Source organism: Pleuronectes platessa, chromosome 9 (genome assembly GCF_947347685.1).
Source record: "Pleuronectes platessa chromosome 9, fPlePla1.1, whole genome shotgun sequence".
Lineage (NCBI taxonomy): Eukaryota > Metazoa > Chordata > Actinopteri > Pleuronectiformes > Pleuronectidae > Pleuronectes > Pleuronectes platessa.
The window spans coordinates 19,307,860-19,325,103 of record NC_070634.1 but is presented as its reverse complement, the minus strand read 5'-3'; the positions used below and the strand labels follow the sequence as shown (position 1 = coordinate 19,325,103).

The 17,244-nt window shown below is 41.5% G+C and overlaps 1 protein-coding gene across 3 annotated transcripts in view; it reads left to right on the top strand.

The window, feature by feature from the left end:
* Positions 1 to 17,244, top strand: part of LOC128448667 (adhesion G-protein coupled receptor D2) — an 85,971-nt gene that overhangs the window by 31,044 nt on the left and 37,683 nt on the right. For all 3 annotated transcript variants that reach the window (XM_053431425.1, XM_053431424.1, XM_053431423.1), the window contains 2 exons: positions 10,748 to 10,789; positions 14,789 to 14,842. In XM_053431425.1, coding sequence (XP_053287400.1) covers positions 10,748 to 10,789; positions 14,789 to 14,842 — 96 coding nt within the window. The remainder of the gene's footprint in view (positions 1 to 10,747; positions 10,790 to 14,788; positions 14,843 to 17,244) is intronic.

Here is a 17,244-nt window from a genome sequence, read left to right as displayed (position 1 = left end):
ACTCGAATACAAATATTATTGCTCACAGTTAGAAAAAGTATCTTTAAAACATATTTAATCACAACCGAATAAAGTATCAACCATAGCCCCAGACACTCACAGACAATTTGCACGTCTAAATAAGTGAACGATTTTCTCTCTGTCTATCTACTCTTCCTTCTCCCTCGTGCTGGTAAGGACACACATCTCTCACACACACACATTCACCGACACACTTCTTGATCTGGACACATGCCATTAACCTCAGCTTGGCTCACCTCAGCTGGGAAACAGGATAGCAAACGCATCCCATAATGGAGCCCGGAGCAATCTTTTTCCCTGTTTTGTACCCAAAAGCAACTTGTTCAGACTTTGCATATTGCTTCCATTTGTCATTGTTAGTCAAGGGCACCGCAACACTGTCTTGTCAGTGGCACAGTTCTAGGTGTTTTGTTATTGTGCATTTAAAAGGTGTGTGTGTGTGTGTGGGAGTGTGTGAGTGCACATGTGTCTGTCAGGTGATTTTAAATTTGTTTTCATGCCTATAAATGTATGCATATGAAAAACTGGACACCACAAGGGACCAAGGGCAAATATTCCATTGTTCTTTGAGCAAAGTTCTTTTTATGCAAAAAATACATTTGTTCCTGTAGGTTTTTGTGGACTTGCAGTAGAAAATGATAAGCACGTTCTCTGTCGTTGTGCCCAGGGGAAAACATTTCTTACCCACCATCAGTTTAATTCTTGAAACTTTACTTACCTACCAGTGCAGTGGCCATTCTGAACCTGCCTGTTTGGATGGGCTTGGCCTGTGCTAATGCTGGTTGCAGCTTTTTTTCTGCAACTGTAACAGTGACCTGCAGTACTTGAGCTGTGGCAGGTACAGAGCGTCTGCAGGACTCAATCCACAGAACCCTGAGGCTTTGCCACCGCTGATGCACACAGAGCTGTTCACCTGTTTATTCAAAGTTCAGTGAAGCTGGACTCAAAGCTCAGAACCCTGAAGCAGAGAATTAGTGGTTACCATTGTTGTGAACAATTGTTCCCTTACCTTGATGAGCAGAACCCTGGTCGTCTGTTTATTCAAAGTTTAGCAGTTTTTAACATATAGTCTGAGTCCAAATTGCATGAGATTCAACACTGCATGTCCCAGGGCCTTTACACATACCTCATATGAAGCCGAAGGGATGAATGGTTCTCCAGATATATGAGCCACAGACAACAGACAGAGATCAGAGATTCCTGGAAATATTAGACAGATTAGTGTTTGCGGGTGGGAAACCAATTAGGGGCACCTGCTCTGCAGAGCTTGTCTCCGGGTAATAGTGCACATAATTTCTTCCTTGTATATTTGATGAATGTATATATTAATACAAAGGTAGCATACTCACATCCACAGCCTCTGACCACACTGTCAGCAGCAGACAGTAAGTGTTTAAATGACTAAAATAATAAACTCACATCGAAAGACTTTATCACCTTTATTTCCTCGTTGCCTCAACTCCATCCATCTTGCACAGTTTGAATGCCACGTTAAATATTGCTTCAGCCCTGCTCATCTACTGAAAGTGAGGTGTTTAATGGAAAATACGTCTGGTACGTGTTAGACTGTGAAGTATTTTAAATGGTACAAAATGTAGGTTCAACAGTGGCACATTTCACTGGTTATTAGGGGGATGTTATTGCTGCCAGTGATTTTTCCAGTACTAAATCATCTGTGTGTATGTGTCTGATGGATGCATGTGAGTTAGCTGGTGTTAAATTGTTTATAGATCCATATGTCGGTGTATCTGAATGTGAGTAAGTTTTGTTTGGAGGGAAGGTGCACACAGGATTTCTGTGTGCGTGTTTGTGCGACTGTGATTTGGGGCATAGACAGCATGCATATATCTGAATGCTGTAATGTACTCTATTTATATGTATAAGCATCATTTCAGTGTCTGTGTGTACGTATGATGCATATGGGAGGATCAGTAATCTGAGCATCTCATGTACACTGCAACAGAGTGTGTGTCTATGCAAGTGTGTGTCCGCACGTGTCTCTCTGTGCAGTTCCTATGGACCCAACCCAGTCCCCAGCTGCTGTTGCTCAGAACTCGCTCTTTTCCCCAAAAATGTCCTCAGTCAGTGGAAAACTACGCAATTAGAAAACACCCCGAGAGATTGACAGTGGGATCACATGCAGTTTGACAAGGGGGCGCCCCAGAAAGCCCCGTCAGATACCTAAGTATTTTTAATTAAACAGCTCTCTGCACTGGCAGCAGGCTTTCCCTCACCAGTTCAAAGCCTCCTGCTCTGACCCATGTGTTAAAAGTTTGTATCAGTTTTCCATCGCTCTGTTTTGCTTGGCGCCAAAGACACGCAACCCCAAAATTGTCTTGTTTAAAAGCTAGTTTGTTTACAATTCACTCTCTTTCTCGTGCTCTCTCGCTCTCGCACCCCACCCCCCCAATTACCATGTGTGCAGTGTGATCAGGTTCAGGGTGTGTAGCTGTACCCACTCCAGTTGGTCTCAGACCCAGTTTTTGTAGCTGCTTTGAAATTGAGTTAATCTAAAGAAAAACTCAAAGAGCAATTGTGTACCAGTGAAATTAACAGATCTGGCTACAAAATCCCTTCACCAACCCTCTTCCGTTTTATTTACACGTTAAAACAAGTAAAATAGAGCGCTCATCTGTTACTGAGGCACTTCATCAATAACATTTGTCCGTCTGATGTAAAATCGATATGACACACACTGACACAATGCCGGAGCAATGGTAAATGTGCCGTCATTTGTCATCGACTGGCAATAAAGATATGTCACAATTGATTTTAGCCCCCCCCAAACACACACACACACACACACAAACACACATACACAAACACACATACACACTCTCTTGCTCTTTTGCAGTAGCAGTAATAGAAATAAAACGAATGCTTCTATGACTGAAGCATGGTCAGTCTTGCCAAACTCAATTAATACTGGAGTGAGGGGGGGTAATGGTTTGAGGGTCTGTTGGTTGTGTTTTCATTGGGATGCCCTGCCGAAGATGTTAAAAAAGAAAAGAGAGGGAATGGGTGGATGGATGGGTCTGTTCTCTGGAAGGAAGGTTTTCTTTTGATCTCTACTTAATATAAATGACTTAAACTCTTCCCTAACATTCTTTTCCCCTTGTTCTGCTTTCTTAACTTAATTTTGGGTTTAGCTCTCAAGTATCTTGACCTTCTCAATTAGAAAATAATTCTCAGTCACCTCAGACTGATAGATTTTATGGATCTTAAATCATGTCTAGGTTAACCAGATTGATGCTTTATTTATCGGAATACAATTTAATTTACCTACCTAATTACTTTAATTAAGTGTTAAATTCAGCTCAGACCCAGTTTAAAAAATTTGAGAGTATCATATTTTTTTTTTTTTTTAAAGCAATTACACTACAAAAACTCGAAACAGCAGCAAATGTGAGCAAATAATTTGTGTGCATTGCGTATGATTTACATTTTATATATGTGGTTGTTTCATGAGGCCCCAGTGTGGGTGTGTGTGGGTTCCATACAGTGACCGCTGTGTGTATGTTTGTGTGTAAGACTTGACATCGCAGTTTGTTGCCACCGGGTTGTGTACTCAAGTTGCGCTGGTGGTAGCGAGCAACATCTGTTTTGGGCTTGTTGTTCCTCTTGGCTGCTTTTCAATTGGATTTCCTCAAGCAGGGCCAAAAGCTGTCACCTCTGCCAGGCTCTGTTAGCGATCACCGCCGGCCCCTATATTAAGTAGGTGGTTCAGGGCTAAGCTAATAACTCTCCCTCCTCTCCTGAGCCATCACACACCAGTTCTGGTACTGCTGCTGGCCTCAGCGTGCGCCTGTGTGTGTGTGTGTGTGTGTGTGTGTGTGTGTGTGTGTGTGTGTGTGTGTGTGTGTGTGTGTATACTCTCAGTTTTCCTCTCTTTCTATACACCCTGTACAGTCAGGCTGGCTCAGGGGGGTCCCCTCCTCAACGTGACAGCCCAAATGACTGGATATTTGTGTGGGAGAGAAACACAGTCCTTATAGCTCAGAGAATGACTGATCTACTTTCCCTAATCACGTTCAATAGGATGGAAAGAGGAAGAATACTTTGACCTCAACACCACCCTCACACACAGACTATGTACTGTAATTCTTCATTGTGAAGAGAATTCAATCCTGAGTTCAATGATACAGGATGAAAATTAAGGCCTGTCTATTGTTTCAAAGGCTGTGGGAAAAAAAATAATAATGCTGACATCTTCTTCTCCTCATCATGATTGCATGTATTTACATCCAGGTTTCACCAGTTAAGTAAACTTCTAAGGTTGTTTTCCAACCTGAAAGTCCAGTTGCTTCTTCCTTTGATTGCTGCTGTGTCAATTTCCTACAGTTGGTTCGAAAGTCCAAACCCCCAGTAAAAGCAAACCAACCAAACCATGGTTCAGTTTGATCGCGGCCAAGACCACCTCTTTTGGTCAGACTCAGTTTTGGTGTGTTAATCCGGACCCTGGTCTGAGGAACCTTTCACACTGGTTATTTGGTTCCAGACCAAACAAGGTTGATGTGAAAGCACCCTAAATACATAATTAGGATTAAACGTTTTCATATTCGGATTTCGAAAACTTTTTTGGGGCCTGAATAAAAAGTATCATCAAGTTGATTTGGATTTAGTTTTTCCACTGAACTTATTACCGTCTTACCTCCTGCTTGGCCTGAGCAAAGCTCCTCTGGGTTTTGCAGAGCTTCTATTGCGACGTGTTTACCTCATCACCCTGACAGAGCAGCTGCCCGTCTACCTGCCTGTCTGCCTGCCTCTGTGTGTGCCAGCTTCTCCAGGCCAGCTGGAGCAGCTACGCAGAGCTGGATTTGAACTGAGGACCTGCAAAGTATCAACTCCTTATTTCACAGCCCTGACAGACACTTTGATTTGACGTGCCATGGGCAGTTAAAGTGAAAGTTATGTATACATGTTAATTAAACTGTTTATGCGTGGAGGGGTCAGAGACATTAGCAGGTCCCAGTGCAGAAGTGTGAATTTCTTTTCTTTTTCCTCCATCACAGCGTTTTAACCTCTTCTGTCTCTCATTTCCGTAATGGTTACCAGGTGCGAGGGGCAGAATTTCTCTCTCCCCTTTTTTTTGCCAAGTGGGGATGCAGATAGCTCTATTTGTGAAAAGTGTCTCTGTGTGTTTTAATTTAGGCCGGGGGGGTTGACGTCGAGTCCAACAGCTTTCACTTCAGGCATTAGGAGAAACTGAGGCCTGGAATTCTCAAAAATTATGAGGTTTTGGTTTTCAGCAGGTTAAGATTAAGCCGGTCTGTCCAATAGAAAGATGCCATTTGTGAAAGGTTCATACCGTCTCTTTTTTAGTTTTGATATAGGATTATATGTGTATGAAATATTTTGACATTGAGTGATACCAGGGCCTGATGTTCGAGCGTGTGGTTTACAGTTACTCCAAAGAAATGAACACAAGCATAGCTATATATCAATGATGACATTTTTTCTCTATATATAAACCAATACTTAATTTATGCATATTTGTCATGATAGAGTTGCTCAAATGACTGACATTGTGTTTTAGTAAAAGCTGATTCTAGTTCCCCTCAGAGATGATTTAAAGCACAAGATTCGAAAAGACCATTGCTGTACGTTTTTAACCATTCATTTAGAATCATATATACTGTACATGTGCATTAACAGAAACCATATGGCACCTCTACCTAAGTCATACTGAGGATGGACAGATGTCAAAAGACAGGAACAGTAAACTTAGACCTTTAAGAGATGGCTGATCATAAGATGGTCCACACACTGTATCCAGGAATGATTGGAAACGCCTCCTTTGCTAAAGGACCATACAGACACAAGTGTGTGTGGACCCAAGGGTTGAGGGGGCCCATGTGTACAGTGGCTTTATTAACATTTCTTATTGGAGAATCAAAGATTTCAGTCTTTGTGAAACAGAAATGGCCCACAGTCCCTCTCCTGACACTGAAGACATCTTATTCGGTGTGATCACAGGTGGCTACAGGCTCCTCACTACTCTAACATGTCTTTTGATTAGTGAGCTGATGAAATCATTACCCTGTGTTACTCATGGCAGAGATGGCCCATATGGACTTCAAACAGCCTCACTATTTCCTCGTGATTTGAATCTCACTACCAGCCAGTGTTGCCTATAACTGCACATGTATGGGAGGTTGATGGAGATAGAAAGATGTGTCCTGAAACGTAAGAGGACGGTAAATATAGAGGCAATTAAATACACATTCTTTTGATCGATTCTATTAAAAGATTTTGTAATGATTTATAACACAAACAAAGGTGTATGGACTAATACTCTGCTTGTGCATTAATTTTTGTTAAAAGCCTGTTATGTAGAGTGGAATGGGGCATTTGCAAAACAGGTGAAATGTACAAATGCAAAGTAAAAATTCTGCTCATTGTCACAAAATAAAATGGAAGTTCTTCATAGGGAAACACTTCATGTTGCAGATGTATGGACTTAAACAAGGATTTATCAGTGGTACAAGCTGGTTGTAGAAGTTTGCATGGGTGCAGAGCGTGCAAGGGTAAAGTCTGTTAACACCGACAGAATCAATTTGTACCAGTGTGGTGATGGAGGATTTCCCAGCATCTTTCCAATAGTGCCGTGTCTTTATTTCGATTGACACTGGACTAGTTACAGTGTCTGTGAAACTTGCCAGTTCCACTGATTCAGTTTCCTGTTTCCCGAGTTGCTGGGCTGTCTTCAAAAACAATGAAAAACCTTAACAGGGGTATTGAAATGTTTGAATGTATAATGGAAATAGAAACATGAGATATAGAGTACACACTACTTGTCAAAGCATTAATGACTGTGCAAGTAGGGCTTGAATCTATTTGCATCTTTTTCTTGATTTTACATTTTTTTTTTATTGGTTCTTGTCAAATTAATTGAAAGTGCAATGATGCTGAATTTTGTTTTTAACAGAATATGCTGCTATTTGCTGCTTGCTATATGTTCGTGGTTAGCTGCCACTCGCATGCTTCTACAAAGTGGTTGTAACGAAAAGGTCACAGGCTCGATGTTGGCTGCTACAAGTGCATCAATCAACAGCCTTGTAGTCTATGGAAAAGTCTCCTTCAGCTAAACACTGATCTCTTCTTACTCACTTTATCTCCACATACAAGAACCTAAAGAATTTCACATAAATAACTAAGTACGTGAAAGGCCCCTGATCTGTTCTGCTCTCTGGCAACTGATTCAGTTAACATGGAAATAAAAAATCGTAGCTGCGTTTCCCCCTAATAATACAGGAGCCGTCAATCTAAACAGACGGTAAGAATCGTTTACTTACCAAGACGTTTTAGGAAAATTAGCTCTTGTAATTAATTTCCCATTTTCACATCAAATCTCTTTGAGAACATTCACCCACCTACACCAACCCTGAAGATAAAGCTTTTATTACAAGTATCACCAGTGCTAGATGGATCACCTTAAACATTTAATGCACTCAGCTGATGCTTTTAGTAAGAGTGAGTTACAAGGACCCCGGTGATAGAATGTGACAATGGAGGCTGTCAGCGTCACAAACTGTCAGTAGTAAACAGGAGGAGGATGAGCGCATCCTTCTTTAATTGAACTAAATTAGTTGAGTTCTTGTAGGTGAATCGATCTTTGACTTGGATTTGAGTTTTCCTGCTTTTGCAGACAAAGTCCTCTGACAAGAAAAAGCCTTGTTCATTTGAACAGAGGCTGCTTCCTGTCTTCCTCTGCAACACAGCACATCTCTCTGGGGTAATAATGTTTTTGGTCAAACACAGTGTTTGTTGGCTTTAACTTTTTAAACATACAATTGTTCCCTAATTAGCGGGATGCTAATTAATTTATGCTCCCTTGTTTGATGTACAGTATCGCAATACTTTGAAAGCAACTGTGTTCGTTCTTTGCATAAATTTGTTGCACTTGCAGCTGAGTTCAAAAGAATCTGGACTGGGTTTAGAAAAGCACACATGCATTTAAATAATGCGCCCCATTTTCCGCCTCTGTTTGTTTTTAGTGGGAATATTAATGAATTAACATTTTAAACAATCCATCTTTATTGTTGTTCTGCCGCTTATTTTTAACTCAATTATATTTTAATAGATCATTTTTCCTAATGTGCACAGCATGTTCTCCCCACTTTGTTCACTACACAACAAAAGATTAATTGCAAATCAGAGGAATGATCAAAAACATGATAATCAAATTGCAACAATAAGTTGGAAATTGCAATTCTAATGCAATACAATAGGGTATGTGTTGCAAATTAACCACCCACTTGTCTAGTATTGTATGTGTGTGCCTGCGTACGTCTGCCTGAGTGCGTTTTCATACATGATAAACAATCTATGCAATACACTGCTTGTGCTTCTAAGTCATGTAAATGAACACCATAGGTTTATAGTGGCTTACTCCATTGTCTGGCATGTTTATTAACACAACTGAAAGCCCTCTCACTACATTCTGACATTAATGGCATTCCTCAGTATCAGTAGTGCTGCATTGATCAGGATGCCTTTGTCAGTCATGTGTAATTAAATTAGTTTTATTTGACTTTAACGTTTTCAGTGTGTTACTGATATCACACAGAAACAAGACAACGGAGCCAGCTTCCTAGGCGGCAGGTGCAGTTACAGCTTTATTCCAAATTGTTAAATATTAAGGTGACCTGCGAACTACAATCATTAAACATGTGAAGCAAATGTCAAATAACACACAGCCCTTTTGAACCTGCATCGGTTAACATGTGGAATTGCTGAATAAGTTCACAACTTGCCATGTTATGAATGTATCTAAAACGGCTTTGTAACCCCACAGTCTCTTGTGCTAAAGATGAGATTACACAAGATAAAATCCTTTGCTTATTCCACTACGGGGTTTGATATTGGCATCTTTGGAATCATTGCCAGTCTATACGTATACAGTATTTGTATCAGTAATATCAGTATCGGTATCTGCCCCCGAACATTAATATCGGTCAGGTTTTGCTTTGTAGCCTTCACAGACAAACATGATCTGATTGTTTTTTCTTGTGTCTCTGAACTGCTGGAGCGTTGAGAGTTAAAGAATGAAACAGATGGGGACATTTGAAAGAATCACAACTCAGCTGTAGAAGCCCTTATGCAAACTCTGGTATTGTTAAACAAATTGATTTATCCCACCGTCATCATATTGTGCGATGGAGCAGCAAATATTCCTTTTAGTCCTCACATTCTCACACGCAGTTGAAAGTAAGAAATAAAGAGATCAAATCTTAGATCTCAGCGTCAGATTTCCTTGTTTTGCCAGTTGTCGGCGGCATGTCAGAGACCAGCAGCACTGTCAGTTTAAAGAGGATGGATGCCTTAAGGTGTCACCTGACAGCCCAACGGACACGGCAATTCAGTCCCTGGAGGACGGGAGAGCCGCCAGCAGGAGGGGAATGGGCAGTAGCTGGGGCTAGAGGTCGGCATCGTCGGCCATCGCCAGGCCTGTCACTTTGAATGGGCCCCCAAATCATGTTGTCAATGGTGATGCATCGAGATCCACCGCTGGCAAAAATTGGATGCTCCAAACTCAAGGTGATTGATGCGTTGACCAGGTTGTGCCTGCTTGTCCTCAGGATGTGTCCTTACCCTCATTTGAAGATGAAGCAACTTAGACACAGCGGTGAAAAGGGGAGAGATGCACTTCTGAAAGTTTGTTTTTTTGTCCTCAAATTTTTGCGTGAGCTAGACCGACGTCGTCATGTGATTGGCGAATGAAAGAATCTACTCTGTCCATCGGCCTTGAAATTTATAAGATTTTACCTGCCTTTTCATTTTTCTTGTTACATCCTTTGTGGCACGGTTCAATCGGGGCTCGGAGAATGTTGTTCTCACTGTTTCCATTGACGGGACGGGAATACATTATGGTCCCGAAGGCAAATGCACAGCTTGTACATTCAATGGATGCCACAATGGATTGAAATGACAAATAACTGTTTTTCTGTGCAGCCTTTATGCGTCCAAGGGCATGGCATTCTTGGGCCCTGGGTACTAGCCGTGGAGTTTTGTGAACATGAAATATCTTCTTTTATGTGTCATTTTTTTCATTATGCTCCCTCTGTCTCTCTCTTTCTCTGCTTTCCTCCGGTGGTTTTCCTTGATAGTTTCGTCTGGCCGGAGTTGCTCTCTTTATGTGTATGTGTGTCAGTGTGTGTGTGCGTATTAATATATGTGTGTGTATTTGAATGTTTGTATTCATACTGTCTTTGCTTCCTAATAATAAATAGGAATTTGTGTGTTTACATGTGCAAGTGAATGTATGGATTTTGTGTGTCTGTGCACGAGTGGCATGAGTGTTTGTCGGCGCGCGATCATAAATGTGTGTGTCTGTGTCTGAAAACAGGCACTGGAGATTTTCTATTTTGATGGAGCTGTGCGGAACCTTGGGTTTGAGCCTTTGAATGCTCAGCGGGGGCCACAACGTGGAGCATGAGTATTGTCGACGGAACAAACGCTAGCCTTACAGAGGTGGCCCAGTTTGGAGGAGTTGCACCCTTTCAAGTCATGCCTCCTCTCTCATTACTTATCACCAGGGTCTATATTGCCAGGATATATGAAACAGCCAAACCCAAAACATGTCGGCACACTCATTACTTTTGATATGTTTTTTATTTTTTTCTCTTAAGAAAAGGATAAGAGAGAAAACAACTGTAACAACTTTGTCCTCCTCCTTGTTCCTCTCGCTCTCTCACTCTCTCTCTCTCCCTTTCTTTGTTTGCAGGGCCTTTTCATCTTCCTGATATATGGGGTGTACAACACAGAGGTAAGTCTGCATTGTGTCTCAAGGCTGTCGGAGTGAATGAGAGAAATGACAAGTTTCTGATGGGCTCCCTGCTTAAAAGCTATGTGGGTGGGGTGTGAGAGTCTGAGTGTGTGTGCGTGTGTGCTTGTGTGCGTGCGTGCGCGTGAATGTGCGTCTTTGGATGGGAGGAGGGATCGGAAGGAGAGGAGGGGACATCGTTTCCACGCGAGCATCCCACTGCCCTTCATGCTTGGACTAACTTATATGCATCCGAGTCCGACCATTAAACACTGACACGCCGCGGTTCCCAGCCACTCATTCCTCACCCGCAATGGCTAATATTTCACTGCCTCTTTAAGTTTTTAAACTCACGGCCCTCCATTTAGCATCCTGACAAAGCCGCTAGCCGGGGCTCCGCAGGGCCCTAAGCAGTAGCCGCAGCAGGATGAAAATAAGGAAAACAATATGCAACCAACAATAAGCAATGAGGGCAATGAGGAACTGTTGTATCCAGATGCTGCGTTATTACCATTTAGATACGCGGCAGGTGGAGGGCGGTTGAGGGACAGAGACAGAGAGATACAATTTAATGGATGAGACTGGAGTCATGAAAATCACTCTTGGTCAAAAATGGCTCTTACTGAATGTAAATCGGGTTAACTTCAGATGTGCAAAGGTGATATAACAGCTGATCCTTCTTAAAATACGGCCCTGCTCTCTGAACATGGGCTCTGTTTCTCATTCGTGGACACCTCTCCCATTCCAGACTTTTACGAGAAAGTATAAAAGGATTTGCTTTGTAGCACAGTTAACAATTCAAGACAAGGAAGTTTCACCCCCGATTTAACAGTAATCTCTGAAACTATTGACAGAGTATTTCATATCATTGCAGAAGTCAGTAAAATAGTTTTCTGAAGATTACATGCGATTTAGCGAATAGATAAGACTGCTGATATCAAAGCAAAATAATAAACAAAATGTATAAATTCTGTAAACAGTGTTTCCTTTGTGGTCGGATTTAACCATAGTTGATGCGTCTTTAGTTCTGAAGAATGCAAACAAACTATTTATTCCTTTGCCTCTTGTGACTTTGATTATATATTCAAGGTCATTGTCGACATGTAGAAGCGTTTTTTTTAAGATCTGGGTAACATGCAGTCATGTTACTTCAAAGACAACAGGCAATGTTACACTAGTCCACACTGTTTTCTTGAGAGTCGTTTATTTTAAATTTCATCACCTCCACCTACTTTGTGTTCTTGCTGAAGTGGGTTAAAGTCAGGATGTCCTTGACCCTGTGGTCTCCACAGTTTGTGAGCAGCTCATATCCCGGCTTTCACACTGATTCAGATCTACACTTGGTTAATGTTGGCTGGTTTCAGTTATCACCCCTTCTGACAACTCAAAGGAGCTATTCGCACAATAGAAAATTTAACAAAATTCTTTAAATGAATGAACCAAGTAAGTTTTGTTTCTTCCCTGTAATCAGAGTGGGAGGGAGAGGCCAGTGTTGAGGCAGGGATGTTGCTCTTGTGTCATTTAGGTTAACCAGCCTTGATGGCAGGAGCAATTATCCTCTCCTTTAATAATTTTTTTTAACTTCAGTTCACCACCTGCTTTACATGGCTTATAAAGTGTGTGGCAGCAGGCATGCAGAGGTATCAGAGAAACAGTCTTTAGAGTAAAGTAAAAACTTTGCAACTAAAGTTGCTGTTACTTGTTTATCTAGCAGAACAAATGAGTCTTCAACCATCTGAGGGTGAAGACAATTTTCATTTGAAATGCTAAAGAAAAGCTGGTTATTAGCTCAAGCTTCAAAGTCAGAAAATGCTCCATTCACGAGGCTGGTTTCCAGGTTATTTATTATAATTATAGATATGGCGTGGAAGACAGACTTTGTCTCCTGCTATTACGCTCAAAACACAACGTTTTAATTGCTAATTACCTGACAATAGCTTTCCATTATTCATTGCAATTAGCTTTTCCTTGGTGGTCACCTTGTAATCCTGCGCTTTGATGACCTTTTATTTCCATCAGTTCCAAGGATGTCGGCAGGTGTTGTCGGGAGCTCTGCTTTCATATGGTAATCGCTTAGCGCCCATTTACATGGGAAGCCACGCTTTGCATCATGGCGAAACCTTGAGTCTGCGCAAAACCTCTTAAACACATAACGATCATCTAAAACAATGCCCTTCCCCTCATTGTCAAATGATTAATTAAGTTGTGTCATGTAATTGCCTCAGCATGCCGGCTGCTTTTGATATCAATGAAATCCCCAGGACTTACTTTCCCCCATTAAATAATGTTAAGACGGTGTCTCTCCAACATCTGCACCGCGTCGAAGGCCTTCTGCTGATCTGCTCAGAGAAACCAGCGGGGTTTTGTAAACATGATATGGTTGCTGCTGGATCTGCGCTGTCACAAGGCTCCGGCTCTCTTCATTATGTGGCCTTTCAACGGTGGCACGTATGCAAAACATCCTCTGTGTACCCACGCTGTCTCTGAGACTGTGCGTGTGTGTTTGGTGTGGTGTCATAATTTATAACACGCAGCGACTTAATGAAGCCATAAGCCATAATGCATATTCACTAACGTGGTGGGCTGGACTGGGACGGGCCGTGGTGATGAGTTCCCAGCCGCTACAAATTTACAGTGAGTGCTGACAACGTGCAGGGACAAACTCATGTGTGTAGACACAGACACACACACACACAGACACACAGACACACACACACACACACACACACACACACACACGGATACGGAGCTCGTAATGCCAGAGGCTTTTCATGGAAGATACTTTTAGTAATTCCTGCTGTTCTGGATGTGTATTTGTTTGAATTATTAAAGTTCATGATATTATGCTGCTCTTGTTTACAGTTAAGATGACTCGTCGTAAAAGAATTATATGAATATTGTATTAAGATGTAAAAATATTATATCTCCCATTTTTTAAAAATAAAAACAATATCAGTAGACCATTTTATGAGTATTAAAAAAAAGAAGCACCTAAATAACAAATACTCTATTAACAAAATAAGGATAATAACTTTCTAGCAGGAAAATAATACAATAATTATTTTTGGGTGAATTGTTTATTACCAAAGGTTTTCTTAGTGATAATAAATTCACTCTATGTATAAATGTATTATTGAATGATCAGTACAATTGTAAAGTAAAATCAGAGGTTAATGTAGTTTTATTCAATAGACAATTTAAGCTTTTTTGTATAACCTGACATTGATCACACAGTATTCACACGACGTATTTAATGATAATTCGAATTAATCAGAAATATTTGGATCAGTCACATTAAAATAAGCCTTTTAATAAATTAGAATCTAAATGTAATAAAATATTACAAAAACAATTGTTCTATGCAAGTCTTATAATAATAAATGTTTTAGTTTTTAAGGAGTAAATATGGAGATAAAATACATATAAGGTTCAGGTGTTAGTGAGATCACATCCATATACTGAAAATATATGGATGTACTGTATATCTCTGAGATCTATAAAAGTCTTGTCTGGTGTTGTGTGTGTTAAATGAAGGTGTGCAGTACACTGTTTCATCCGGAGTGTAAAAATGTAATCTGTTCTGCTAGGGCGGCCCCTTCTCCTCCAATAGCTCCATTTGTTGGTCCCGGCGCTCTGTGTTGACAGATGATAGCTTGAAGTCGTCTCCTTAGTTTGCCAGCTCTATGTGTCACTTTCAAGTCCCATTAGCTACTGGGACATACTGGAACACGCTCTCTCTCTCTCTCTTGCACACCCACATGCACACACACACACGCACACACGACTCCCCTGCCGCGGCCCGTCAGTGTCTGCAAGCTAATGCTCAGAATTTGTTATGTCCCCTCCACGTTCTTTTTTCCTTTTCTCCATTTTAGTGTCTGGGAGCACGCAGGCCTTTGCAGTGAAATATTTTTGTTTTGATTCATTGTAAGTGTGTTTCATTGAGCGCTATGTCACATGCACTCATCTCCTTCTTTGCCATTCTTTCTCCCTTTCTTTCAGGTTCGCAGCACGGTCAACAGGATCAAGGAGAGGAGAAAAGCGCTTAATTTTTCAGTATGTAATCCTCTATTTTCCTGTGAACAAGTGTTTGCGTCCAGATGTCTTTTGTGTGTGTGTGTGTGTGTGTGTGTGTGTGTGTGTGTGTGTGTTTGTGTGTGTGTGTGTGTGGTGTGTGGTGTGTGGTTGTGTGTGTGTCTGCAACACATTGGTGCAACAGACTCAATTTTCCTCACAGCTTTTGCTTCTCATGGAAAAAAATATCACAACTCAAGCAATGCCAATGAAAGCTGGCCACACAGCAGCACTGTACATCTGCTCTCCTCTCACGAGTCGACAGTCCATGTTAGATGCCCTTATACATCAAACGTAGACCCTTCATAATAGCCCCCCTCCCCCCCCCACCCTGCACATTGCAGCACCTTCATTCCAGCAATGTCAAGCTCCACGGTGGGTTACAAGTTTCTAATCCAGGACAAGCCGTCCCCTGACATTAAAGTGTCAGGCCAGTATTTATGCCTTGTTGGACGCTGCTGTTTGCCTGAAATTGTAGGACGCGTGTGTGTGAGTTTGTGTGTGTGTGTGTGTGTACATATTTAGGAAGATCATAGCCTATGCACCGCACTTAAAAAGTAGTTAATGGTTTGTAGTTCAGGCAGACAGGTGCATAACATACGAATACGGTCAATTATAGAATCTGGCACCTTGAAAACACCCACTCTCATTATTCCACACTCCTTTGCCCCGTGCAGCCATGTCACACACACACAAGCCAACACACAATGCATCTTGCCCTTTATCAGTGGTCACATTAACTCCACTCCTCTTTCCAGGTTGTTGTGTCAGACTTTATGGCCACTGCCCCATAACCCCTGTGTATGTGCTCCCCAATAGTTCCCATCTTCATGCACTTTAGGTCTTTGAAGAATGAAACATTTTTTTATGGCGGATTGATTAAAAAAAATATCAGAATACATATTTTTTTCTCTTGACCCCCCCCACACACACGCCTCAGAGAGGGACACTGAAAGGATGGGAAGAAATAAATAAATAGATAAATTACAGCCTGAGTGATTAATGTGTGCACGCGTGTCTGTCTGTCTGCGTGTTTGTGTCTGGGTGTTGGGTGGATGGAGGGGGGCCCCGGGGGTCCCTTGCCACCAGGTGCGGCCTGATATATTGGCTGCTCATGTTATCAGTGAGGCCCCCACATTTACCGTCATTTTTACTGCTTCTTCTCCCGACTCGTGGTGGCAATTTTCCAATCTTGCCGGGTTCCGCTACCAGAATGCGTTTTTTAGCCATCACTGTCGCCTGACGGTTTTTAGCTAATGCTATTTTGTGCCATAAATCCTGCTTGAAATACTGTATCTACCTGTCCTTTGGCTAGATAGGAGACATTTGGCTCTAGATGACCGCACATGGCCCTATATATCCCCTTGTTGTAAAACATAGGATTGGGTATTGTGCCTCGCTAGGCGAGGGATAAAGAGGCTTTGGTGGTGTTACTGCATATGGGGTCATTTGAAGACAAATGGCACTTGTCAGAGATAGAGGGGTTTATATGTTATATTATTTGCAACAATTGGAAGGTTAACCCAAGTGGATAATTCCCTTGACTTTCAATGTAAGGATTTCGAGTGGTTAATTAAATTAAAGATATTTTGAACCTTTCATTGTCTATTTTAATAAGTTAACGCTAGCTTTATAAGCAATCAATGTTAAGCCTCGCTAAGGTCAAAACCACTCTAAACTTGACAAAACACAAGGCTCACACACGAGAAAAACTGTTTTCTCTTTTATTACACAGACAAAACGCACATCGCCTCAGATTAAAAAGGTATTGTATATAACATGTACATAGCAGAGAGATGGAAATCATTTAAATATTGTAGAAACACTTCAACTTAATATTGCTCTTGACACAGGGGTATGATTCACCTCTGACCCAGAAGACCCCTCTCATAAATTCCACCAAACCTAATCACACACTCTCGCCTCTTTAATTCCACACTAGCGTCGACCTCTTTAGCCCGCTTCCTTGTAGTAGCCCTCTACATGGGCGTGGGTCACACTCACAGCTTTTTTTATCCCCAGAGGGTGGGTTTTATACACGCACACTGTCTCACACACACACACACACACACACAGACACATAGCACTCTGACCAGTGTAGCTTGTCTGTTTGATACCAAGTGCCTCCTGACCCACCATGACCTCCCTCTTGTACACACACAGCCAGATTGCTTTATGAAATAAAGCTGTCAGATGCAAGACCCAAATAAAAAACAACGCCCCCCCATTCCCCCCCTCTCAATTCTCCATGCCCCTGACACCGCTGAAATATAGATATAAATTGGATGTGGATTAGTTTTTTTGATCTTCATTCAAGTTTTGACAAGATATAGGAAGTTAGGAGTTGGTTAGAATTGGTTTTGGCTTCACAAACATTTATTTAA